The sequence below is a fragment of the Castor canadensis genome, chromosome 16 (assembly GCF_047511655.1).
Source record: "Castor canadensis chromosome 16, mCasCan1.hap1v2, whole genome shotgun sequence".
Taxonomy (NCBI): domain Eukaryota; kingdom Metazoa; phylum Chordata; class Mammalia; order Rodentia; family Castoridae; genus Castor; species Castor canadensis.
Window position 1 is genome coordinate 63409014 of NC_133401.1, and position 27821 is coordinate 63436834.

The window sequence follows — 27821 nt, forward strand, 5'->3', positions numbered from 1 at the left end:
GCCCCGACTTCCAATGTCTTCAGAGGAGCGCTGAAATCTTTTATCCGTAAGTTTAAATTGTTCTAAGTGGGAGAGTCACCTAAGGTGTCTGGTCTCCCACATAGCTAGAAACAAAAGCTTGCACAAATAGTTCTAGAGTTTTCACCTTATTATTGCCTCCTCTTGCTGAAACAGTGGATAAATGAGGTTACTTACTCATGATGAAAGAAAGTAACTTGGCCCACTTAACGTCAAGGCTTCCCAAACTTAGACATTTCAGCAAGTAAGTGCTCACTAGGAACTGGGCATCCTAGCTCCTGGTCCTGCAAGCACACAGAGTGAGAAGGCACCACCCCAGGTAACCCAGCCCCAAATGTGGGTTAAAAGTTGCCCCAATGAAGGACAACACAGGGCCTCCTCAGAAGGCAGGCCAGTGTTAAACTAAGCTTTCATATACAGATTTAATCCACACATTTGCCATATGGGGTAGGAGGAATTACTGTCACCATTTCAAAGGGGAAAACACAAAGTCCCCAATTACATTTCTTCCCCAAAGTGACATAATCAGCAAGTTGGATCATACTCAGAATACCTGCCCATAAAATTCTGAAAAACAAGACTGAAAAACTAGAGAATGTGATCCCATATAGATGATGTGAACTCTATAGGAGAAATATGGGAAGGAGAGAGGAACTACGTAATGTTAGCTGGAAATGCTGTTTCTACACCAACCCAAGGCACAATGAACTTTGGCTTTTTTGTGTTATAGAAATAACTTCCTCAGCCTTTCATACACATGCCACATTGTGTGGTCATTTACACTTACGATGCCTGTCCGAAGCTGAAAGGCACACCTGGTCCTCTCTCCTATAAGGAAGGAACTTAGAGTGCCTGTGCAGACCCTGTTAATCCCATCCTCTTACGATTACTAACAGGGTGTTTTCTAATAAACCTCCTGGGCTTCAACTAGGTCCTTACACAGCACAGCAGCCAAGTAACTGGGAATAATCAGTCCTAAAGACAAGGGTGAGCCATGCGAAGCTGCCTCTTGCCTCTGTTAATGACATTTGGGGGAAAGCAAATGTGAGAGAGAGGATAAATCACAAGATAGCTTTTATAAACTGACTAATAAAGAAATAATGGGAACCCAATAATTACCAATTACAAAGGCGAGAGAAATAATAAAAAATAATAAAGCAGAAAATGTACAAAGCAAACAATTAAGACTATTTCATTAAAACAATACTTGCAACTCAGCAACCATTAATTCTCACCATGCAGCAGCAACCATTTGTCATCTGAATTTTGCACATTAAGAAAATGACACCCAGGGAGTTCATCAGCTCCTTCAGGCTCTAGGACACTTCTGAGCCCAGATTCAAAGTCAGCCATAGTCACACTCATGCTGTGATGTCACCTCTCATTAAATTCTAAATCAGTGCAGAGAACACACCATGTGTAATAGTTTTCTAACATCATGTGAATGATTCTGGTGGAATCAAACAGTATCTTTGGGATAAACACACTGATTAAAAATTTACTTTAAAACGTCTCTTTTTTAACCCAGTGAATCAAAACTTATAAATTAAAGCTATTCTGGTCTACCAAGTCCTGTAAATGTATATTTAGAGGCAACAGAATATCAGTGGGGAAGATCTTGTCAAGTAATTACTTTACAATATACATGGAGTGTCTTTTAAATGCTTAAAGCAACTGCTCCATTTTAAAGATATGACACAGAGGCATACATATTAATTACCAAACTCAAGGCTCGCTTGCAAATGTACAGCCTAGAGTAAGTGTTTACAGATCAAGGAATTAACATCAGAAATTAAGATAGTTTGACTTAAGATTTAGCTGGCAAAATGAAGAATCCACTTCTAGACACCAGCGTCATCTGAGATTCTCAAAGACGGCTCAGCAAGGAAGGCTGCATTGGCTTCCACACTAAATCTCGTGCCTGCCCCCACCTTGCTTTCCTCTTACTAACATGTGACTCTGTTGTGCCATGATTACTAACACGTTTTCTACCTGAATACAAAACAAGGTTGAAAACCCAAATGTCTACAGAGGCCACACAGGTAATGAATGAGGCTCTTCAGGAATCGCCACTTGATCATATTTATTTTCAGAACCGTGTCTAACATTTGGTCTGAGTGTCAGGGATGCACTAGGGAGTGGTGTGGACTGTGACAAACAGGAGAGTACGACTCTGGGGATCTGGGTACTCTCACTCCAGCCAGTTTTTGACAGGAGGTGTGTGGGCCAAGAGTCATCAGAGCAATTTACTTTCTCAGATAATCTGCAAATGTGGATATGGAAAATTTCCTTATTTTTAAATGATGGTAAATCATTCAAATCAAAACATAAAAGCAAAAAGCATCCATGGCCAACACTGTGAGTCAAACAAAATATGGCTGCAGGCTGAATCTGGCCCATGCACCACCGGTGTGAGATACATCGTACAAAACGAATATAGAACAGGAACCTGACTCAGAGATCTCAGGAGAAGAGTGGGTTTGTTTTTCTTACAAACAGGCACATGGGCTTGGGGAGGCCCCTAGGTAGTGTCTCATGTGTCTTAGAGGAGGGTTCTACAACTCCCGCAAGACCCAAAAAGATGTTGGAGGGGTAAGATATCGGCAGCAGACAGAAGGGGATGTTTGGGCAAAAGTCTTTTCTGGCCCCTTGAATGTAGAACAATCACAGAATTCCTGGCATCCATAAGGTGTGAGGGCAGGCAATCTTTCAGCGAAGTCTCCTGCTCTTGCCATTCATAATTTGTGCTTCAGACACAGGGCTCACTCCCCTTCTGTCATCAGATATCAAAACGGACCTTGCCTCTGACCTCAAGGGGGAACGGAATAGACATTAGTCTGGTGGTGTTTGGGGGTGTGGCTCTGGTAGAGCAATTGCCTAGCATGCACAAGGGCTATGTTCAATCTAGCACCATCACACGCACACGCATGCACACACATGTGCGCACACGCATGCACACACACACACGCACGCACAGAGGGAAGAAGTCCAGGTCCATCCAAGGCCAAGGGCCTGGACCAGCATACCCACCACCATCCCGAGGCTTGGCAGCAGCTTGCCCATGTCTTCTAGGAAGATGCCCCTTGTCTGTTTCCCTCTGTCCCCTTCTGCTCCCTTCAGACACAGTCATGGAAGTGATTGCTTTTCCTAAGCTTTTTAAGGACAGTCCTTTTAGAAATGGTCTTGGAAACTTACCTTAGAGCCCAGAGTTGCCAGGACAAGGACCCTAGGGAACCCACAATAGTGAGATACAGGGAAACCCTACTACAAAGGACTCTGAGTGGTTAGTGACTGTGAGGGCCACGAAAGCGCTATCAAGTAACTGAAAGACACAGACAATCAAATCACTGATTCTTTAGAAGCCTGTGTTTTTTCATTGCTAAAACATGGCATCATGCGATCTGTCTACATTGGTCTACAGTTAAAATAAGTTAACTCAGCAAAGCATATGGTTTGTGGTGGCAGACTTATGACAATCATCCTGGGCCCCTTCCCAGGTGGTCTCTTCTCCCCCGAGGCAGGAAAAGAGTTGAAACAAAAGTCAAAACAGAGAACCTGAGTAGAACACTCAGCCAGAATTCCCATCACTAGGAAATCAAGGCTAAGAATCTAGGGTCATCAGACACTGTGCCACCCTACATAGAGAGGAAGGCCCAGCCTCAAGGGCGGGAGGTAAGGAAAGGGAAACCCCAAAACTGGCTGAGACACTCATGCCCACCTCTGCTACTCACTGACCATGAGCCCTCAGACAAGCCAAGGTGCCTTACCCTTTCAAGCCTGTGACCCTGCAGGGACCTTCAATATGGATGTATGGCTAAGCTGATTTCATGAACTATGGAGACAAAAAGCAAGCCAGACCTCCAAGAAGGGCACGTCACTGCCATGTTCAGCATAGACAGGCTACCTAGTGGGTGTGATGCAGTCATGAACTGACTATGGGACTGACTTTCGGAAACCTGGGGAATGAGCCCAGGTTTCCAGATCACCTAAATACAGCAGGCACATCACTCCCCATATCCCAAGCTCTATGGTCTGTGATGTCCTGTCTTAATGGATCCTGCTACCAGCCAGGGATACACACTGAACTAACAGATGTCAAACAGCATTTACATTTCTGAGATGGCTTCATCTGTTTCAGCTTCCAGGACTCTCCATGTTCAAACATGAAATTTGGACAATCTGGCCAACTCTAGACAGCTCCACTTTCAGAAAAATCTTGGGGAAGAAACACTTATTTCCCAAACACAAAGATGATGCAGGGTTTATTAAACAACCATGACAACAAAAAGCTAATGCTTAATCTCTTGGAAAGGCATACATTTCGAAAGGGATTAAAAGAAATATCCATCACCAGTAGTTTACACGGCTTTCTGTCATTCATGCAAAACACACTTCACATGAATTACCTTGCTCATTAGAAATCTGGCAGAAAACCAGTGAGAGGCCTGAATTTGGGAGCCATAGGAGAATTGCACATCTGGAACATGTGCCAGACTCAAACCCCACTGCTGGGTTCTGCCAGTGCCTATGAATGGTCACAGCAAGCTGAGAATGGAGTTCTCAGAATGGCTTTAGTCCCAGCAACATGTGTGGCCATCAGAAAATGCTGCAGAGCTGTCCATCTGGGAGCATCTGAATTTGGGGGTTTTACTCTAATACAGAACTGGAGACACGGTAATGAATATATTTTTCTGGCTTTCACTGGCTCTATTTTAAACCGTCATCTTAGACCATGAGCTATGTCAAGTGATAATTAAACCTCACCACAGACAGGTACTGTGCAAATGATTAACTTTTACTATTTTCTCCACACACATTTTGTATATTCTGAATCCTCAAGGTACAGGATCATTATTTTCACAGATGAGAAAAGATAGCTTTATAATACTTTATTTTTTAAAAAAACAAAGAAGGACTAAAAAAATCTGTGGTTTCCCATTGGGTTTTAATTAGAAAACTGCCCTCAGCTCACCTGTAGAAAAGACCTAAGTGGGAGGAGCACAAACCTGGCAGTCATCATCCCCAGCTCCACCTCAGTTACCTGTATGGCCTGGGACCAGTCCCTTGCCACCTCTGAGCATCAGTTTCCTCCAGTGATGACACCATTTCTTTCTAATGCATAGGTTTTCTTGATGTATTAAATAAAAGGACACACAAGAGAGCTCTTTGAGAGCAAAAAGTAGCCTGGTAATGCTGTCCAAGTATAAGATATTGTTCTAAACTTTACATAAAGGGGAAAAGTGATATGCTTGGGTGGCTTTATAGACCTACAGACTTTAAAAACAAGCAAACCGAAAGCTCAACTCATATTGTGTTCAGCTGAAGAGTCTAAGCATTAGATTAGATCTGACCTATCAAATAAATGTCCCCTCTTAGCCACAGGACTCCCATTTTGTGTCCAAATACTCAGTGGCTCACACAAGTGATACAGATCCCAATGAAGCAACCAAACAGCTGGATGGGAATGTTGCTTCGAGCGAAAAGGGAGAGCAAAGAGCCGCTTAAATTAGTAAAACAACAGGCTGAAATGTACAACTCATTTCCAGACTTGTGAATTGTGTTTAAGGCTCATTTCTTCTGAATGTGAAGGGCTCTGTTTCTCTCTGGCAGCTCAAACCAGGGGACCTGCAGCAGCACTCACTGAGGGCCCTGGGGGCGGGGGAGGGACTCAGGTGCTCTACCCCTGCAGACATGAGACTGATGAGTCCACGTGATTTATGAACGCTTCAGTCAGAATGGGGCAAACACTGTTGAATTTCCATAGCAGATGGGTTTTCCAAAATGACCTCACTGAAACCTGTTTCAATTCTCTGATCACTTTCCTGAACGAGGAGGTCAAAGCTCCTGGTGCATTTTTTCTATTTACAAACTAAGACTGAAGAAGATCTGAATGTTAAAAGGTTCCCATCAAGCAGCTTTCCAGGCCAGGCACACAGTGCCTCACACCTGACATCCCAGCTACCCAGGACACAGAGACAGACGATTGCAGCTTAACCTAAAAGACAGCGAGACCCCAACTCATGGAGATATGCAGCTGTCATCCCAACTATGCTAAAGGCACACGTAGGAGATAAGTAGGAGGATCATAGTCCTGATTGGCTGGAACCCAAAAAAAAAAAAAAAAATCCCACACATACGGCCCTTTCTGAAAAATAACTAAAGAGAAATGGACTGGAGGCACGACTCAATTGGCATGGTGCCTGCCTAGAAAGTGTGAGCCCCTGAGCTCAAACTCCAGTACCACAAAAAAATAAATAAATAAAATAAAATAAAGAACACTTCCAATCTACAGAATTTAAAGGAATGTGCCTTGTGTCCCCAAACTGTCTTAAATGTGAGGACAGTGGGGACAGACTGGAAACTTTACTGCCAGCAACTCTGGCTATGTGAAAGGCTCCATCTGCTCTTGCATCCTTTTACTGGCACATAATGCCCTCTTAGAAGCAGCCAGCCCAGGTAGTCCCACTATCATTTTCCCAAGAAAGGAGATCTCTCAAGAAAAACGGTATCAAGCAAACAGTGAGGCCACTGCCAGGAGGAATCTGTCTTGTCACTTTTGATCCTCCTCGCTTTGGCAGAGGGGTTAAAGAAAGGGGACTGCATGTCCAGGCCAAAGCGAAGGTTTATACTGCTCCTGGTTGGGGCTAGTGAGCCCCCTTTGCACCTCACCAGGTCATCTTGCATCCACCACAGGGGTGGGTAAAAAACTAGAAGACCCAGCTGTTGGAGGCAGCTGTAACTAAGAAAAAAGTGATTGTTTTTATCATGTAGGATCCAGGTTCAAACTCTCTCTTGTGACCTGGAGTCAACAATGTAATCTCTTTGCCTGGAATTCCTTCTCTGAGGATGAAAGATGTCCCGTCCGGATGCAAGTGAATGTTTGCTCAGTCTTGGGCTCACCTTGGGGCACTCAAAAGCCCTTTCTGAGTAGAGTGTGATAGGTGCTGGATGTGGAATAATTACATAACCAGCAATAAGTCCCTTATTCAGGCACAGTCCCAACTGTCATTTAAAGCTCCGCCTTCCTCTCGTTCTCTATTCATGATATGCTGAACAATTCTTACTAAACCTGCAGCCCGTGGCCATCTCCCGGCCTCCATCCTTGATTTGGCAGGGGCATGTGACCCAAGAGGGTCCAATTCCAGGGAATCCTGGCACTTTGGCAGGAAATTTCACGCCAGAAGATGTCTCTCTTTCACTGGACTTGCTGCTGTGAAGAGGGGCATATGCACTCACTCTGAGGGCAGCCAGTGAGAGTAGTAAAATAAAGAGAAAAGCCAGGCCCTGGGGGCACACATCATGTGGGCCTGAAGCCAGCATTCCTCTCTCCCCCTCCCAGATGGTCCAGGTCCATATAAGGGCACTACGTCCTCTTTTTGTTTGAGCCTATTGAGTAGGGTTTTGTCGTTTATTTGTGTATTTATTTATTAGTGGTACTGGGTATTGAACTCAGGGCCTTGCACTTGCCAGACAGGTGCTCTATCACTTGAACCACACCCTCACCTGGGTTTTGTTATTTAAAGCAAAAACATTACCACTGATATAATCCACCATGAAGGGTCAAAAGAAGACCCTCTGCCAAGGTAAGCATCCTCAGAGAAAAGACTCCTGAGAGCCCACCTGCACCAGAATGGTCAGAACATTGATCTTCCAGGGGCCAATATGGAGTCCATTGAACAAATCCTCTCACACCCTGTTGTGGACCATCCTGTGAGGTGGTCAGCTTGTGTGGGCACACAGGTAACCCTTCTATCTGCAGTACACTTGTGCATCTTCTCAACTGACTTAGCTACACAGGACTATGCCTTGTTATCTCTGCATACCAAGCCCACTCCAAGCAGCAACCAAAAAGCCACAGCAGACACTAGGAACTATGTCACCTTTATATAGGAGTGGTTTCTCCACCACAAACAGTAACTGCCACACTAGGGTCCCAGACACTGCTTCTAGGATGGTGGAGGGATGAGAGAGCAGTTTGGGGCATGAAGAGAGCAGAGGAGCTACAGCCTCCGAAGAATAGGGCAGGTGGGAATCATCACTCCCTGGGTAGACCAGCTCTGCCCACCATCCTACAGTCTCAGCCACACCTACACCAGCCCAAACCTCTCCACTCTTGGCTGCACCCCTGTACCAGGAAACTATGGGTCATACTGATATCCCAGTGGTCCAGTGACCATCCTACCTGCTCATTTCTATGGTACATGAGCTCAAGGGACACTCATTCTCCCTCAGATAAAATTAAACACTGTGCAAAAAGTTTATTTTTTCTTCAAGCATTCTACCACTTGAGCCATGCCTCAAAGTCCTTTTTGCTTTAGTTTATTTTCAGGTAGGGTCTTGGTTTTGCCCAAGAGTGGCATCAGACCATGATCAATCTACCTCTGCCTCCTGCCTAGCTGGGATAACAGGAATAAGCCACTGCACCTGGTATACAAAAAGTTTTCTTTACACAGGCCCTAAAGCATTTCTTGGAACTGAACGGAAGCCTTGGCCAAGAAGCATAACCCAAAGAGGAGTGCGTAGGGACCAATGTGTTTGTTACAACACACAGGCTCTCCGGACCCAGGCCACCTTACCAGTAAGGACCCTCCAGGGGTACCATGACTCATTCATCAGCATATGGACCCTGGAAGACACAATGTGAAGCACTTACCACAGCCAGGAGGGAAAGGCCAATTGCTCACAGTGCACCCAGAGCAACCAAGGCCAACCCGGAGAGAGAACACTGGCAATCTTGCTCAACGTAGATGACATGGCTGACCTGAAGATTATTTACGGTTTGGATTCTGCTGCTGCTAAAGCAGAGAGATTAAAGGTTTGTTAAGAAACAACATGCTCTGAAAATAATGGCAAGGCAGGTTTGTAGGATTTTTAAACGAACTTTTAAGAGAGAAAGTAATTTTGATGACAACAAAAGCATTAAAACATAATGGTCAGGTGGGTTCTGCACTTCATTTCCTGATAAAGTGCTGGGCAGCAATGAGACAAGGAGACAGAAACAAATGATTTTTAAGACACAGATAATTAACCCCAGAGGCTTGCCGATGGCACACTAATATGCTGGGACAAACAACTTCAAGAGCCTTGAAAAGGGCTTCAGTGTTTATTCAGAAAAGCTAATTTCAAGGATTCCTGAAAAGCAGATCCTTCTCTTTTTCTTTATTTGTTTATTCATATGTGTATACATTGTTTGGGCTATTTCTCTCCGCTACTCCCAGCCCCCTTTCCCTTCCTCCCCTCGCTTCCAGGCAGAATCTGTTCTGCCCTTTTCTCTAATTTTGTTGAAGAGAAAGTATAAGCAATAATAAGAAAGACAAAGTGTTTTTGCTAGTTGAGATAAGGACAGCTATAGAGAGAGATTCCTAGCATTGCTTCCGTGTACAAATGTGTTACATCCCAAGTTGATTCATCTCTAACTGACCTTTTCACTAGTTCCTGATCCCCTTCTCATATTGACCTCTGTCACTTTAAGGTTTCTGCATTAGTATCTGTGCAGTGGGGACATCAAATGCTATCATGTTTTGGATTTCGTACCTATCCCCATACCTCCCGGGCGTGCTCTCCCCTTGTCATGTGACCCAAGTCCAACCACATTGCTGTATTTGCCCTAGATCTAAAGTCCGCATATAAGGGAGAACATACAATTTTTGGTTTTCTGAGCCAGGCTAACCTCACTCAGAATGATGCTCTCCAGTTCCATCCATTTACTTGTGAATGATTAAGATTTCATTCTTCTTCATTTCTGAGTAAAATTCCATTGTGTATAAATACCACATTTTCTTGATCCATTCATCAGTAGTGGGAAATCTTGGCTGATTCCATAACTTGGCTATTGTGAATAGCACTGCAATAAACATGGGTGTGCAGGTGCCTCTGGAGTAACTTGTGTCACATGCCTTTGGGTATATCCCCAGGAGTGGGATAAGTAGATCCTTCTGACTTAGTACAGATCAGGCAAGGAATGAAGATTGACAAATTTCAATCTTAAGTTCTTCTGGGCGCTCAGAGAAGAAAAGTTAGCCTCACAGGCAGGAACAGGGCCTCAGCGGTCTCTTGGGGGAGTCCTTCTCCTTCTCCTGGAGATCAAGGGGTGGGATCAAGGTAGTGTCGCTACCCTGTGAAGGTCTGATCTCATGGTCCTTGTGACTTTGAAGTGGTTCATACCCTTTGGGAATCATCACCTCTTCGACAATGTGGCCCTTCCCCTACAAACTCCAGATAGGCACCTATGTTCTAAATCTTGCAACGGCAACTCCCAGGGAGATATCCTGACAAGCACTAATCACTACATATGGGTTCATCATTCATCCAGACCTACTGAGGCCCTTCAGTTTGCCTGTTACAATCAAGGAGATTTGACTCTCTTGCATGAATACCTCAGATACTTTCTGGAAGAAAGACCCACAAGGTGGCAGGGAGAACAGAGTGGTTCTCTGAGGATCATAGCTAAGAAGAGCCAACTGATAGCCTGGTAGGAAAAGTGAATATAGAAGATAGGGATAAGGTGTTCTAGAGCTGTAGGGTCCACAGTCAAAAACCTGGAAGCTCTGCACCTATGATTTTACCTTTATAATGGAGATGTGACACACAGCTGGGTCAGTTTTGGGATATGCCAGGCATAGAACACTTTTTTCAGTGCCCTCTGCTTGTCAGGAACAGGAGGACCCTAGAAAGGAGAGAATTTACCCCTTAATTTTCTGGGACTCATACCTGCACAACATAAGAACTGCCCCTAGACCAGGCTACAATCCCAGGTAAGCAGTGCTGTGGCCCCAGGTGAGGCAGCTCCATTAACAGCCCTGGGCCATACACTCCAAGATCCTGCCACTTTCACATCACTGGGCAGAGCTGAACTTGCCAGGGGACTGGTTGAAATAGTCACTTATTCAGAGCCTGGAAGACGTGAGAATCAAGATCACGTGCAAGGGCAAAAGTGAGAACCGATTTTACACTTGGGCTCTTAGTCCAGGCTACTCTTTCCAGGCCCAGGAACTTGGGATTACCTTGGAGAACCTTGTGGAACAGAACCTGGGAATTATTCATAGGCTGAGGATCCTCTGGCTAATGCCAGCCTCGGTCTTTAGGAAGGGCTCTTGTCTGTCTGTGTCACCACCACAGAGCTTTGTTACAATGCAGTAAGTGAAAGAAAATATGAAGAGTTGGTATCTGTGATGTTTAAAGTCAATAATGACTCCAATGCTCAAAAAGCCTCTGATCGAGCATGGCAGAGAAGTTTTATGTGTGTGTGTACTTAGGTTCTTAAAGATGCCATCAAGAATAGGGTAGTCTGGTTTTTCTGAGAGTGAATTATATATTAAGGAGACAACAAGAGAAGAAAATTAAAGAAAGACTCTAACAAAGAACAGGACTAGGGATTGGAATAGGCTAAGCTTAAGATGATTCTTCATGAGAAGAGTGAACAGCATTTTCCCAGCATCACCCATGGACACAAGTAAGTCTGTTTGGAGACAGAAGAGTGAATTTTGTGACTTGAGAAAGTCATCTTTGTCTGTGGTCAGATCTGTATCTGCAGAATAAGAAAAGCTATAAAGAAAATGACCAATTACTAAGAACTGTCAACACTGCCCACACTGTGCCAAGGACTCTACAACACTAGTCCCAACATCTCTTCATTCACACCTAGCCAGTCACAGAACAGTATTTCACCCCACTCCAACCATACTCACACCCAGCCACGATGATTGGTTTAGAGGGTGGGCTAAGACACAAGCCTAGAAACTCTGATACCTTGCTGGGACTTTTCTGCTGCCATTCTGGAGGAAACAATTTCACCCTCTGGGTTGGTAAACAGTCAGGACTCTGTGAGCTTCAGCTGCTCACAGATACCATGCAAGTCTGCCTGGAAGAAGCCAATAAGCCAAGAAAAAGGAGAACCTGTTGTATTAGCTGCCCTGAAGCCAGATCCACCTCTGGATTCTGTAGTTTCATAAACTGTTCAGGCCTTAGCCAGTACACGTTGTGTTTCTAAAGCACAGAGTAGGGATTACTGGCCTGTACTATGATCATTCCCATTTTTTTTCAGATAAGGTTGAGTCACTTTCCCAAAGTCATACTGAAAATAGAGAGATGGGATTCTACTGTCTGCAGATTGATCATAATCAAAATTGAATCTGAATCCTTGAACTTAAGCAGAACACCCCAGCCAGATGTCCCACCCACTTCTCATTCACCTCAGAGCATTTAGGTACAATGTTGTCCTCCAGTCACTGAAAAAAAAGCAGCACTACCCAAAGAGTTAACATCTATAAGGTTAGAAGTATAAAGAGATGGGTGTCATCCTCAATTTCTTTGAGCCTAGTGACTGCAGAAGAATGAGCAGTGCCCCACTATTGAGGAGAAAGGGTGGGTAGAATAGAGAAAGAAACCCCATCTCTTTTCCCAGATTGAAAAGGATCCACTGCCCCAGGCACTGTCAATGGACTGGCTTCCTTTTAAGTTCTCTCCATTTGCAGCTATTAAAGAAGTTACCTCAAAAGAACCTAGGAGTTTACTAACCTGTTTCATCCAAGAAAGTCAGCCACTTAACATTATCTGAGATAAATTATGCAAGCAACTGAGAGAGCCGGAAAACATCTGCTAAACAACATCAAAATTAACAGTAAACAGAATGTTCTTCTTTATAGCTGAAGTTCACCCAGCTGCAGGGAACTATAAAGCAGCTATTAGAGACCCCGCTGCCAACTAGGGACTAATTCCAAGGGTTTTCAGGAAGTGAGGCTCTAGCTTCACACTCAAGACTGGAAGGTCAGGTGTATTTAGGAGATCTGCATTGCTAAGTAGCCTAAGTGAGGCACCCAGGCTATGTGTGACTGTCACTCCCTTCTTTCATTTTCCCTGAAGATAGCAGCATCCTTCTTCAAGTCTCCCACATAGCCTTGCTGAAAGCCAGGCTAGGGTGGAACACAGAGCGAGTGAGCCATCTTTGGGAGGGAGAAAAATGCAACATGACATTGATGCCCATCCCCAAACTCGCAGCCCCTAATCATAGCACAATCACAGACATCTGGAGTAGCTTACAGATCACCCCCAGCTCCTTTAGAGATGGCTGACAAGGATGGAATTAGCCCAGGAACTTGCTCAGCTCACACAAGTGTTCTCTCCTGCTGTAATTCAATGTGATGGGATCAGTCAGAGAAAAATATTAGTTTGAGTAGATGAATTCTGGCAGTCACAATCAGCACTGGCCCTCAGAGTGGACAAGGACTCCCTTACCTCTGGAGAGGTAAGGTTGGCACCTCTTGCTGAAGCTTCGGGAAAGGTTGAAATTAAATTTTAGGTATCTGGAAAGAGGGATAAGAATACCTGGGTTATAAAGCAGAGAAAGATGAAGCCATCGCTCCTTCCCTGTGAGGCCAGCACAGGCAGGTAGGGAACATAAAGGTAGAGGTTAGTAAAAGGACTGTCCTGAAGGACAATGACTTTGTCTCTCTGAAGCAGGCACGTGACCTTGCCAGGAGACACTATCGGACCTGAAGTCCTGCCTCAATCTCTGCAACTGTATCTCTGTCAAGATCCCCTGAGAGGATCCTTAACACAAATTTAACTTAGATACAAAGCCCTAGGAACTTCTCTTCCAAGGTTTCCTCTCAGTCCCCTAGATTTGTCAACCAATGTCACATGCAGAAGCCCTTGGATATGATGAGGCAAGATCAGATCATTCAAGCAACCACCACTCATCAGAGAGAGGTTCAGTGCATCAGAGGGACAGGAGCCTAGAGGGAGTCCTTGTCTTTCCCACAAATTAACATGGAAAGGAAGGAAAGAATCCCATGTGTGGGTACTATCTACTTTGCTTGTGTCATGGGGTACTGAAGGTTAAGAGAGATGAAGAACACGAGAGCTCTCTGAAAGCTTCCCAACAACCCAGAAATTGTTACTGCCTCACCATTTGGGGCAGGCACAGTCCTAGGAAGACAGGCCATGGTGCCTGTAGACTCTTGGGAAGCCATCCCTCTTCCTGGTTTCTCTAGAGTACAGCTTGCAAAGTGTGCTGTATGGAATGCCAACCCTGAGCAAAGACAGCAAAGTTAATTTTGTTTAATTCCATGGGAAACTGACCAGGGAAAACATCACATTTTACGTTTCCTGTTGAGAGTTATATTGAACATATGAAAAACAGAGATTCTTCACTGAAAGCATCATCATCAAAAAAAACTAGTTCAGGTTTATTGAGTCCAGCACTTTTAAAGTGCACTGGTGTCCTAGGGCTGCTACAATAAAGAGCCACAAACTAGGTGGCTTAAGAAGCAGAAGTTTATTTTCTTACCATTCTGGAAACTGGAAGTCCAAAATCAAGGAATTGGCTTGGCCAAGGGACAATGCTTTCTTGCCTCTTCCTAGCTTCTGGCCGTTGCTAGCAATCCACTGCCTCTATCGCCACATGACATTCTCACTTATTTATCCAACATTTCCTCATCTTATAAGAACATCACTCACTGGACTAGAGCTCACCCTGATCCAGTATAACTTTCTCTTACCTTGATTACATCTGCCATCTGCAAAGATCCTGTTTTCAAATAAGGTCATATTCACAAGTTCTGGGTTAGGACTTCAATATGCCTTCTTTATTTGTTTGTTATTGTTGTTTGTTTGTTGACTCAAGAGTTCTGCCACATAGACCCGGCCTGTCTCAAACTTGCGATCCTCTTGCCTCTGCCTCCCAAGTTCTGGGATTACAGGCATGTACCACCATGCTCAACTTCCAACATACATTTTTGAGGAACACATTCAGCCCAGAACACTAAGCTTATTTCAACATGAAACACTTTCATCAATGTATCGGCCAGGATATCCACAGAACGTGCCTCAAAAAGTACTTTTTGAAAACCAACAATCTCAAGTGCCTTATTTGTATATCACTAAAATGGGACCAGAGTGAAAAGACAATATACACAAAGAAAATTGGTAACTTGTAATTAATTCAAGGAACAATTATTGAACAATTACTGGCCCTGGGCTAGGGCTGTGAGGAATACGGGAATTAGTTTAGGAGGATTTCTGCTTTTAGAAAATGAATAACCAATAGGATCCCTCATATCTCAAATTAGTAGGGTAAGCTAAACACTTCAAGGCTGAGAGTTGGAAGGGATGAAGGATAGGTGAATTTGAGATGAAGGACAAAGGATACAGGCTATAGGAACAGTGTGAGCAAAGTCAGAGGCAAGAAAACTAGGTTATAGTCTGGAAAGCAAGATACCACACACCTAAGCCTCGAAGGAAAGGAGGAGAAATAAGGACGAGAGCAGGACTATGGCACACAGTACATTCACTTCACCCCAAAGTCCAACTCCCACTGGGACTTAGTGTGGACTCCATTTCCAAGACTAATATCAACCCCTCTCATGTCTCACCTCACAGACCTGGTCGTGTGTCTAAAAGTCATAGTTGGAAGTAGCAATGGGCCATGCATTTGTGACACTAAACTCCAGATGAATCTGATATCCCTGAGTTAGTTGTAGTATTGAAACAAATAAGCCTATATGGAGAACTCTCTTAGGTTGTATTGTTGGGAGGCTGCCTCTCTAGACCAGAAGGCTCTCTGGTCCTATGTGGACCCTGCTGAGCCTAGTGAACAGGGCATTACTTACCCGCTCTTCTTGTAGTTCCAGGTCAAGTAAGAGAATGGACTCAACTCAAGTATAGGTTCCTAGACAATAGTGGTCTAGTTTTGCTTGTGGGAATAATAATTTACTGCAGTATTCATAGTGCCTCTATTATTTTTATACTGATACACTGTTCTGGAGAGTAACAACCCCACACTCATTTCTGTGAATTCTCAGATACAAAGATACTTAAAACAAATCTGCAAGGTCCCACCTTTCCCTCCTTCCTGCTAAGTTATAAGCAGTGACATTACAGCACTGAGTTTCAGGAAATCATAAACAGTCAACTTTGACAGAAACTAGCAAGAAAGATGTCATTTCACAACAGGACAAGAAAAGGTGCTGTGATGTTCGGAGAAATCTGCGAGTACAATCCCAAAGCTTATGTTCCCATAAGCCAGCCAGACAGGGGGAAGCCGAGGATGAGGATGGCACACCCTGACTCTGCCTTTGTGCATCATAGGGACACTCATTCATCTGGGGAAGTCATTAAGTGCAGTCAGGAATTTTACACCTTTGGATAAAAATACACATGGTCCCTTATAACTCCAGTCTTATCAGAGACATTTCCAGCACAAGGGCAATAAGATTCCAAAAAGGTTAAGTTTATGTGTGACACCATAATGCAAATTAATTCTAAACATCCACACATAGATGTACTGTCATGAATAGCATATTATTCAAAGCCAAAGTTCACGTCTACTTCTTCTCTCATTATGGTGACTGCACTCTAACTTACATGGTCACTGTGCCAGTTGTAAACACAACTTTCAATTAAAAAAAAATGTTTCTCTGCCCCATGCACCTTCATTCAATTTAATTTGGTAGGTAACCAAACAATACAGTTTTTCCTATGGATACAGTTCAAAGGACAGTGAGTCCAAAATTAAAGACAATGAAAATGGAAATAGAAGCCAGGAAGTTCATCCTAAAGTTAGATTATTCAAATCCTTTGAATTTAGGTTTTCAGCACAATGGACAGCAACAAAGTGCTACAAGTTTATGGGTTTATGGTTTCAAGCTCTGTAAATACACACTGGTAACATGGCCACCAGGTCTTTCACTGTGTTGTGTAACATAGAAACTAACAAGGAGGCAATTATATTTTTTAGTATTATTTTACCCCATCACTCTTTTTGGAGATGATACCACAAAGAAGGATGCAGTTAAAGCTAAAACCAAAGGCTATACCCTAGAACAAGAACTCACTTGTTTCTGACTTTATCCTCTCATACCTACAATAAGGAGATGATCGTCAATGAGTCCACAAATCACACAAAAGACACTCTCTAATTAGGTATCACTAAAAGTGAATAAAGGAAATTCTAATTTCCACTAGATGATTTCTGAAATTACTATCCATACACGCTTACCTGAGAGACAAGAAAACAAATGTGCTAGAGAAACGCTAGCAGGGAAAAAAAGAACATCATGGAATTGTTTTCAAGAGGGAAACTAATTGGTTATTTCTGTTTTAGCTTAGCTGAAGCTGTGAAAATCTAATCAGAAATATTTTTCATAGTGACATCTCCTAACCAGTATTGACATTTCTCAAACTGTAAACCATATTTTGATATTATTTATGTAGCTTTTGTTCAGTAAAACCAAATAATTGCTTCAAACTTCATTCAAAACTGAGACTTCTCTTAAGAGACCCTGAGTGATCATGAGTGAGTCAGTTGCTTAGACACACCTCTCATAGGCAAAGGCAGAAACCCTAATTCTCAAAAGAAAACCCGGCCTTCAGTTCTTGAGTCTGTAGAGTCAAGTGCCAGGCAGGCAGTACCCAGAAAAGGCCACCTGAAATTTCAAAGAATGGGCTGTCCAGTCTAAAGTTCACCTTACTTCCCACAAAACTACTTCCAAAATGTCAACACTGAGAATGAAATGAATATGAGTACATTCCCCTACCTTCTCTTCTTGAGACTTCAAAGCTTCTGGATTCCTGCAAGAAAAAGAAAGACTTGTGTTTTTGCAGAATAATTCATATGAACAGACACTCACAAATGCTTCACCTCTTGTCAGTCACATATTCACAAAAAGGTGAACAAACTAATGAGAACATGACACTCGGCAATGTCACACACACACATCTATAAAGGTAAATAACTTACTTGGGGGACTTTAGCAAAAACTATATATTTTTAAGGCATAAACAGTCTTTAGGTGCTCACACCAGGAGTCCATCGGTCTATAGGACATCTGTGAACTTGTTAGTTTTTTTATTTTCTGACTGTTTCCATAGCCTCATGAGCTGCTTTTTCTTCCAGTAGTGGATCTTGACCTTCTCCATCCTCTTCTCCTCCATGGTGGCTGTCAATGCCTGGTACTTCCAGCCAACCTCAAGAGCCTGACACCCGAAGTAGGCAAACTCTTTCAGGCTTCAGAGACAAGACCTTGATGGTGGCGGGGCCACCACGTGCTTTTCTTGAAGTAGGGCAGTGGATTCCCAGCAAACACCTTGAGCCACTCCACGGCAGCCTAGTTACATGGCCTTGTGGGACAGCATGCCTAGTACAGTTCACCAAAAGATGTAGCTCGCGACCCAGGAGAGTTGATGTTCATCCGCTTGCGGACGAAGGCCAAGCACTTAAATTTCTGTAGAAATTTCCAGAATTGTTGATACCTTCACAGCACAAACCCACAACCTTGCCGCCCAGCAGTATTTGCTTGGTCACAGTGGCTGCCAGGCTGCCCAGGAAATGGCGGCAGCCCTTCAGAACTAGGACCTGCCTCCCTCTACCATCTTTGGTATCTCCCTGGAAAGCTGTTCGCACTTTTTAATAAAGATATAGTTAGCTGTTGGGTCTTCCCTGTGTGAAATACAGGCTGATCTCAAGTGTTAAGGAAGACACAGTTCAAGGTGGATACCCTGCCCTCTGCCTGGTGTGTAGGTGCTAACAGGGCCTAGGGAAAACATTAATTTTCCCCGGGAGTCAGCATTATTCGGCCAGCAGAGGGTCTATTTTATAGTGTTATGGTGAAGACCATCACTGCTTCTGTGTAAGATATCTAGTGACTGATTATACCCAAGTTATAGTTTTTCAAAGGCTGATGGGCAATTCGGATTATCCATTAGGATAAGCCAAGCCCTTAGATTTTCCTAATTCAATGTCATCTTTTGATGCTAGCTATCAGCAGTGTAATAAGCAAACTTTCAGAAATTGCCCAGGTAAAGCACAGTCTGTATTGATAATATTCATAGTTGAATACTGAACTGCAAGAGAAATACAAAGGCCAACTTGTTTTGGTAAATACAAGTATTTCACATTCAACTAGAAACATAAGGAAACTATTTTCAAAGGAACCATTGAAAATCACACTAAAGAATGAGAGGTTTTCAGAAAGGAGTAGGGGAGAGAGAGTGCACTAGGAAGAAAGAATGGTAGAAAAAGTAGAGCAGTGGGGGAGTACAGGAAAGGCTCAGGACGAAGGAAAAGCCACAGTAGGGGAAAGGAGCTGGGAACATATACTAGGGTTTTGTATTAATAAAAACTGTCTATAACTTATCATAAATAACCAGTTTGGGATAAAAAGCGTAAGTTGAAAATCCATGTTGGCCGAAAAATACCAGCAATCTTGGACCACCACCTCACCACTGTAACCAAGATCATTTGGCACTAGTGCTGTTGAAGCAAATAGCATTGTCTTGCACACCTTAGCATTCTTGTCTAGCAAATTCTTGCGATCAGGAGAGGGAGCACATTAAAGATGAAACTGAGGAGGCAGTGAAAAGTTTTGTCTCCCCAAATTACATTCTTAGGCTGTCACCTCTCCAATGACTGAAAAGCCCAAATGGAGGCCAATGGAAGATCCATGTTACAGCTGACAGCTCATCTGCATGCCTTCAGAAAAAACTTTACAAAATTGTTAACTGTAATTGCATAAAATCTATATATTACTTTAGGAAAAGTTGACATCTATATAATGGTCTTTTCACTAATAACATAATTCTAAAAAACTTTTGAGTATACTTTTGCTTCTTTCAAGAGAATTTAAAACTTTTCTGTGTACTTGTTTTAAATATCTTTTTATATCTTTTGTTATAAATAGAATGCTTTTTAAAAAAACAAACTATTTTTATTACCATCTATTAATAGTACAGGGAGGTTTCATTGTGGCAATTCCTTAGATGCATCAATGTTCATTGAATAACCCACCTATTGTATTTTCTTATTCCCTTTTCCCTCCCCCTTTTTCAAACAGTATTTGGTGGATTTTATTATGTCATCATACACACACAACGTATTTTGATGCTCTTCACACTCCAGCACCCTCTCCTTGCCCCCTCCCTGCTTGCACTGGTCTGTTCAGTCTCGCTTTCACACTCATGTCCCATTATTATTGTTAATCACCATTGTGACTTTAGGTCTAAATTCCACAAGAGTGAAAACGTGATATTTGGCTTTTTGAGCTGGCTTATCCACACTTCTATCCATTTTCCTGCAAATGTCGTAATTTCACTCTTATTTGTGGCTGAATAATACTCACTGGTGTACATAGGCCACATTTTCTGTATCCATTCATCAGTTGTTAGGCACTGAGGCTGATCCCAAAGTGTGGCTATCGTAGATAGTGCTATGATGAATATGGGTATGCAGGAACTCTCGTTTGTTGGTTTACACCCCTTCGGATACACACCCAAGAGTGGCATAGCAGGGCCACAAGGAAGGTTTATTTTTACTTTTTTGTTTTGTTTCTTGTGGGTTCAGGGTTTGAACTCAGGGCTTCAGACTTACAAAGCAAGCACTCTATAGCTTGAGTCTCACCTCTACTCCCATTTTTAGTTTTTTGATGAACCTCCATACCGATTTCCATAGCAGTTACACTAGTTACATTCCTATAGCAGTGTACAAGGGTTCCTTTCTCCTCACATCCTCACTAAACAGAATCTTCCTTACATCTTCTAACTAGTTCTTGTTTACATATGTGATGGTAATTGATTTTTATATTAATTTTATGACCAGAAGCTGGATTCAATTTCTTACTCTTTATAATAGTTTTTCTATGGATTCTTTTGAGGTTCCTATTTGTATATTTACATAATCTGTAAATAGCAATGATTTTATCCCTGTCTTCCTAATTTTTAAACTTTAGCTGTTTTTGTTTTCTTCTTTAAGTAATTATTCAAATCTCATTAAATACTGCAGACATGGTCGGTATTTTTATCATATTTCTGACTTTAAGAAGAAAAATCTTTGCAATTAAGTAAAATGCAAACTTTTGACCTGCGTTAACTATATTAATAAAATTAATAAACATATTATGGAATTTTAAAAATAAATGTACATTCTAGCTAAAACTGGCTTATCCCCTTAGTTGTTTACTGACTTTCCTTGCATTGGAATGGAAGTTGGAATAAGCCAGAATCCTTTCTTACTCATGTAGCCTTTGTGTTACACAACAGATGCTGAATACATATTTGTTGAATGAAAAATAAAATAAAATACATGTGTTAAAATTTATCAAGGACTTTTCTGCACTTATGGAAATGACCATATGAGCTTTATCTCTTTAGCTGCTCTACTAACAGAATGACTTATATGGTATATTTCACAATATTTGACCTTGTATTTCTGGAATGAGCTTTTCTTTGTCATGATCTACTTTTTTAAAATGCACTGCTGGATTCTGACTGCTATGATTTTAAATATGTTTTTGCATTGATTGATCTTTTGTATTTATATTTATAAATGTGATTGGTGTACCATTCAGGAACTTAAATGACACCAGTTTTATATATTGAATTTGGAAGTTCCCCTTTTACTATGTTCTGAAATAGTTTAAATGAGCCTGGCATGATGGTCATGCCTGTGACTCCAGGATTAGAGAGGCTGAAGCAGGAAGCTCATGAATTCAAGGCCAGCCTGGGCTACATAGTGGGACCTACAGAGTGGGACCAAAAAAAAAAAAAAAAAAACAAGTTACCTGGTCTTTCAAGGTTTTTTAAACTCATTGTTCAGATATTAATAAAAAGGATGGAAGAGGTTAAAAAATGTCTTGCATTTTGGTCAGTTTCATCAGTTAAGATTTAAATTTTAAGATCTGAATTCCAAAACCTTTGTACAGGAACCAAGATGGTGGATTTGAAGTAAGAAGCACCTTCCAGCTTTTCAGTGACTGGAATTCAGTGACTGGGACAGCCAGAGAACAGCATCTTGGTAAGATGGATGGCTGAAGGAAAAGACTGAAGTCTAATATTGGACAGAAAGACTTAGAGAGACCCTGAAACATTGGTTATCAAGGTGACAAAGAATGCATTAGCACTGTGCCAATGGTAGCCAGCTGTGCAACACAGGGGACAACTGACAGAAAAAGGGAGATATGTGGTGGACAAAGATGGCACAGAAACAGATGTAAAAGAGAAATGTAGCCTGAACATAGCTGATCTGGGAGCTACATCCTCCCTGCCCAAGAAGTTGAAGCCTGAAAAAATGCAAATGAAAATCAAGCAGGAGATGCTGCTGGGGACCCTTGATGTGAGAGTTCCTGGAGGAGCTGCAGGAAGACATGACATCCTTAAACCTTCAGTCCCAGGCAGAATGGGCATGTAACATCTGCTAAAGTTCTACAGTGAGTTCTTTGAGAACCAGAAGGGCCTATCAATCCACATATACTCCCTGAGGCAGATAGGTATTACCGAGTGGTCTGTAAATAACTCACCCACTGATACTGCAGGGAATCCTGATGAAGTCCAAGTTGTGCCTCATCAAGAAGGAGCCACAGGCTAGATACCTGGGTCCTGCTTTGGCTGAGGATGGAACCCCAAAGAAGTTCCAGGGCCAGTGAATTCCCCACTGCCACTGTCGCCCCTGGCTGGTGAGGCAGGAAAATCAGGAGCTGGGCTGGCCCAGGTTCCCTGGGAACTCAACCTGATGCTCATCACTGTGCTCAAACCCTTCAGCCACTGGCTACCTGGGTTCAGTGGCAGTCAAGTGCCCCTGCAGAAGGGCCACCTTCTCCCAGCAGATATCCAAAACAAGATCTACATCCAGAGTGAACTGCCCTTCAAGGAAAAGACCCTCCATGAGAAGACCTCCCCTCTTCTACCAAGGCCTTCTGTAAGCTCTGTAGTCCTTACCTTTTTTGGGAGGGTGGTACGGGGGTTCAAACTCAGGACGTCATATTTGCTAGACAGGTGCTCTACTACCTGAGCCATACCTCCAGCCCTTTTTGCTCTGGGTTATTTTGAAGATAGGATCTTACCTTTTGCCCAGGCCAGCCTGGTCTGTGATCCTATTTTAGGCTTCCTGCTGTCACTGGGCTGAGAGGTCTGTGCCACTATTCCCAGCTTTTTTCCATGGAGATGGGTCTTGCAAACTTTTTGCTTAGTCTGGCCTGGAACTGCAATTGTCCCAATCTCAGCCTCCTATGTAGCTTTGGATAACAGATGTGAGCCACCAGCACCTGACTTGTGTTCTTTACTTTGAAAACTGCAAAGCTCTGGCCAGCCACATATGTGGCCAACTGTGGCAGGTGGGGGTGAGGAGTGGAATGCCAATGGCTTGTTGATCTAGCAGCTGAGTGAGTGAATCAAGCACCAGCCCCAGAAGATGGACACCTACTATAGCTATATCTGGGTTAGCCACCCCTTCACGAAGAACTTGCACAGCACTGGCCAGAGGCTTCCCCTGGAGCTGGCACCTGTGGGGGGGTGGGGCTTTCCTTGATCAGTCACAGTGCTGGGGAGAGCCAGACCCTGAAGATAGCTGGGCAGCCAGTGGTGAACAGCCTCTGGCAACCAGCCCTTCAGTGTCTGTGAAGTTCAAGAAACACCAGCAACAACATAACAAATTTGAGTGCTGACAAGCCCTGCCACCCACATGCCTCTGTAGCCCAAGAGACTGGGAAGGCAAGAAGGCCAATAACCTGAATCAGATGCTGAAAGAAGTGTGGCAACCTCCACTCTGGAATCTAGTCCCCTCTCTGGTACCTGGGCGCCCCCCTCTCCCCCAAGACATCACTCGTCAGGTCCCTTACACCTTCAAGTACAGGTTCTGTGAAGTAGAATTCTAAGGTCCCCTGTCCATCCAGGAAGAATGGGTACAGCACTTATAGTGGCACATCCTGAAAATGAATTTCTCCAAAGTAAACCTCCAGGCCTCACAGGCACAGGTAGCAGCCGCAGAGGGACTCTAACTCAAAAGTATTCCAGATTCTCAGTCACACTGCCTCTGTCTCCACCAGCTTCTCCTCTGTGTCCTCTTCTCTCTTTTTTTGTCTTTCTTTTATGTTTCCAAAAGAGCAAGCCAAAACTTCAAACTTGTGCTTATTGGGGGCTGGGCACACTACAACTGGGACATTGGGAACCAGGTAATAACCCATCCCCAGCCTCGTGTCTTCCTTCAGTCCATTCCCACCTGTTTGGTCCAGCAGGGGTAGTCAGGTGCCTGGTGGTAGCAAAACATAGGGAAGGAAAGTGTTCTCCTATGTAAGCAGCCAGGCAGGGCTATATCTGGCCACTATGACCATTTGCAAAGACTCCAATTCTGGTTCCCTCTTGCCTGCATCAATATCTTCTCACACATCCATATGTAAACACACACACACACACACACGCCTTGTGACACCTGGGATCTGCTCTAGCCCCCAGTTCCCAAGGCGACCACCACATCACGTCCCTGTGATTGCTTAGGGCAACCTATGCTCCCTTCATAGGCCCATTGGGTACCTGGGAGCCTCTATTGAGTTCGTGATGCCACAGAAATTCTTGTTCACTACCACCAAAAGGGGTGTTCCTACTAGGAAGAGCCCAGAGGTGACAGCTGCCTCCTACCATGTCACAGCCTCCAGAACCTCAAGGACTCTCCTCCCTCACCCCTGTCTCTCACTTCCTTTTCACCATTGCTTTCTATGTGGAGCTCCTTAGACCTTTCACTTTTTTTAAAAATGCATTTTGTGTAGAGAATAAGGAACATGGTTCTTTTTATTTTTCAATCATGGTCCAGCAAGATAATAGGAACTGATTGACCTTTCAAGTTTTTAAGGTGTCTACATTTTGGATTAAATTTCTCTTCTGGAAACAAACTAAAGATGTAACAACTGTAAATATGTATGGGCTGAGCATTACTGTACATAATTTCACAAAACACTACTGGAGATAAAGGGACAATGAAGCCCCAATGCAACCATAGTAAGTACAACAATACCCTACTCTTACCAACAGATAAGGCACACGGACAAAAATCAACACAGAAACACTGTAGATGAAATGGGCTTAGCATACGTCTACAAGATGTTCCATCAAATAATTGCAGAAAACACATTATTTTCAGCTTCTTGTGGAATTTTTCTAAACTAGATATTTTAGGCTATAAGGCTAATCCTAAATATAAAAATGGAAATAATTTATATCTTCTCAGATCATAATGGGATGAAACTACAAATAAAGAATAACAGATATGTAGAAACTATGCATAAACATGGAGATTAAATAATATATTTTTGAATAACCAATAGGTCATTGAAGAAATCAGAGGAGAAATTTAAAAATTTTCTGGAATCAAAAGAAAATGGAAACACAACATAATAGAATCCATTGGATATAGCAAAGGCAGTTGTAATAAGGAATTTTATAGCTATGAATGGCTAGATTAAAAAACCAGAAATCTCAAGGTCTTAAAAAATAATTACCAAACCCAAAACCAGTAGTGAGAAAAAATAATAAAAATGAAAACAATAGGATCTAAAAGATAGGATTACTAAAACAAACCAGTAGATTCTTTGAAAATATTTACAAGATTGACAAACCCTTAGCCAAACTAACCAAAAGACCTGAATTAACAGAATTAGAGATAAAGGAGGAGATTACAACAGATACCACTGAAATCCAGAGTATTATTAAGGATTGTTTTTGAAAACTTATGCTATAATAAATTGGAAAATCCAGAAGAAATGGATACATTTCCAGGCACATGTGATCTACCAAAATTGAACCGAGAGGGAAAAAACCCTAAACATCAATAATAAATAATGAAATTGCTACAGTAAAAAAAGTCTCCCCCAAAATATCCAGGACCAGACAGATTCACAGCTGAATTTTACCAGATCTTTCAAGAAGAACTAACATCAATGTTACTCAAATTCATCATAAAATATAAAGGGAGGAACCTGACTAAACTCATTCTATAAAGCCAGTTTTACCTTAATACCAAAACTGGAAAAGTGAACAACCAAAATAGAAACTACACTCAAGTATCCTTGATGAACACAGATGTAAAAGTCCTCAACAAAATACTTCCAAACCAAATTCAATGACATATTAAAAGGCCATAGACTATGGTCAAGTGGGTTTCATTCCAGAGAGGCAAAGACAGTTCAATATGTGCAAAACAATAAACATAATGTAACACATAAATAGAACCAATGACAAAAAAATCACATGATCATTTTAATAGACACACAAAAAGCATTTGGCAAAGTGCAACATCCCTTCATAATAAAATCCCTGAAGAAACTATGTATAAAAGGATCGTACTGCAGCATAATAGAGGCTATGTATAATAAGCCCATATTGAATGGGGAAAAACTGTAAATGCTTCCTCTAAAATCAGGAATGATACAAGGATGTCCACTCTCACTACTCTTATTCAATAAAGTACTTAAAATTTTAGCTAGAGCAATAAGTCAAGAGAAAGAAATAAAAGGGATACAAATATGACCTACACTTAGAAAACCCTAAACACTCCATCAAAGACTTTTAGACCTGAAAACAAGTTCAGCAAAGTGGCAAGATATTTACATTGAGAATCTATCAAAAGTCAATACACAAAATTCAGTAGGCTTTTTATACACCAAAAATGAACCTGCTGAGAAAAAAATCAGGAAAACTGACTGATTCATAATAGTCTCAAAAAGACTAAAATACCTAGGAATAAACCTAACCAAAGAGGTAAAAGACCTCTGCAATGTGAACTATAAAACACTGGAAAAAGAAATTGACGAAGACACTAGAAGATCAAAAGAGTGCTCATGTCCATGGATCAGAATTAATATTGTGAAATGGCCCTATTACTGAAAGTGATCTATAGAATCAATGTAATCCCTTATCAAGTATCCAATGACATTCCTAAAATTCATATAGAATCACAAAAGGGCCCAAATAGCCATAGCAATCCTAAGCAAGAAGAGCAACACTGGAGGTAGCACAAATTCTGATTTCAAATTACACTACAGAGCCATAGTAACAAAAACAGAATTGGTACTGGCACAAAAAAGAAACACACAGACCAATGAAATAGACAGCTACAGCCATCTGATTCTCAACAAAGGTACCTAAAATATATGTTGGAGAAAAGATAATCTCTTTAACAGTTGTATTAAAAAGAAACTATCCACATGTAAAATACTGAAACTAGATCTCTATCTCCCACCCTATATAAAAATATATTCAAAATGGATCAAAGAACTTAATTTAAGACCTGAATCTTTTAAACACCTAGAGGAAGAAAGAAAAAACACTTCAAGATATAGGCAAAGGCAATTATTTTCTAAATAGGACTCTAATAGCTCAGGAAATAATAGCAAGAATTGATAAACAGGATTGCATCAAGTTAAAAGGCTCCTGCATAGTAAGGAAAATAATTAGCAGGGTAAAGAGATGATGTCCTACAGAATGGGAGAAAATTGTTGCCAATTATTTATCTGATGGTGGATTAATATATAGAAAAAAATTGAACATGTAAGAATAAATAATTCCATCAATAAATGGGAAAATAAACTGAACAGACACTTCAACGGAAGTAAAAATGAGTAATAAATACATGAAAAAATGTTTAACATCTTCAGCTACCAGGGAAATGCAAATCAAAGAAACAACAATACAAATAGGATAGAAAGAAATCAAATTATTCCTATTTTCAGATGATATTGTTCTATACTTAGAAGACTCTAAAGACTTCTACCCCCCAAAAGATTTTTTTAACCTGGTAAACACTTTCAGCAAAATAGCAGAATACTTAAACATTAAGATTCTCTCTTATCCCAATCAAGAAAAAAACAAAAATCAAATTCTGGCAAGATGTGGGGGTCAAAGGAAACTGATTCCTTATACACCATTGGTGGGAATGTAAGTTAGTCCAGCCACTATGAAAATAAAATAGTCTTCAAAAATCTAAAAATAGAATACCATATGATCCAGCTATACATCCCTCTGAAGGAATCAAAGTCAGCATACAACAG

The 27821-nt window shown here is 42.0% G+C and overlaps 1 protein-coding gene and 1 pseudogene across 2 annotated transcripts in view; both read right to left on the reverse strand.

Annotated features, from left to right (window-relative positions):
* The window catches only part of Fstl4 (follistatin like 4), a 386297-nt gene that overhangs the window by 327749 nt on the left and 30727 nt on the right, over positions 1 to 27821 (reverse strand). For both annotated transcript variants that reach the window (XM_074057277.1, XM_074057275.1), the window contains exon 3: positions 17553 to 17586. In XM_074057277.1, coding sequence (XP_073913378.1) covers positions 17553 to 17586 — 34 coding nt within the window. The remainder of the gene's footprint in view (positions 1 to 17552; positions 17587 to 27821) is intronic.
* On the reverse strand, positions 17812 to 20447 carry LOC109697585 (large ribosomal subunit protein uL13-like; annotated as a pseudogene).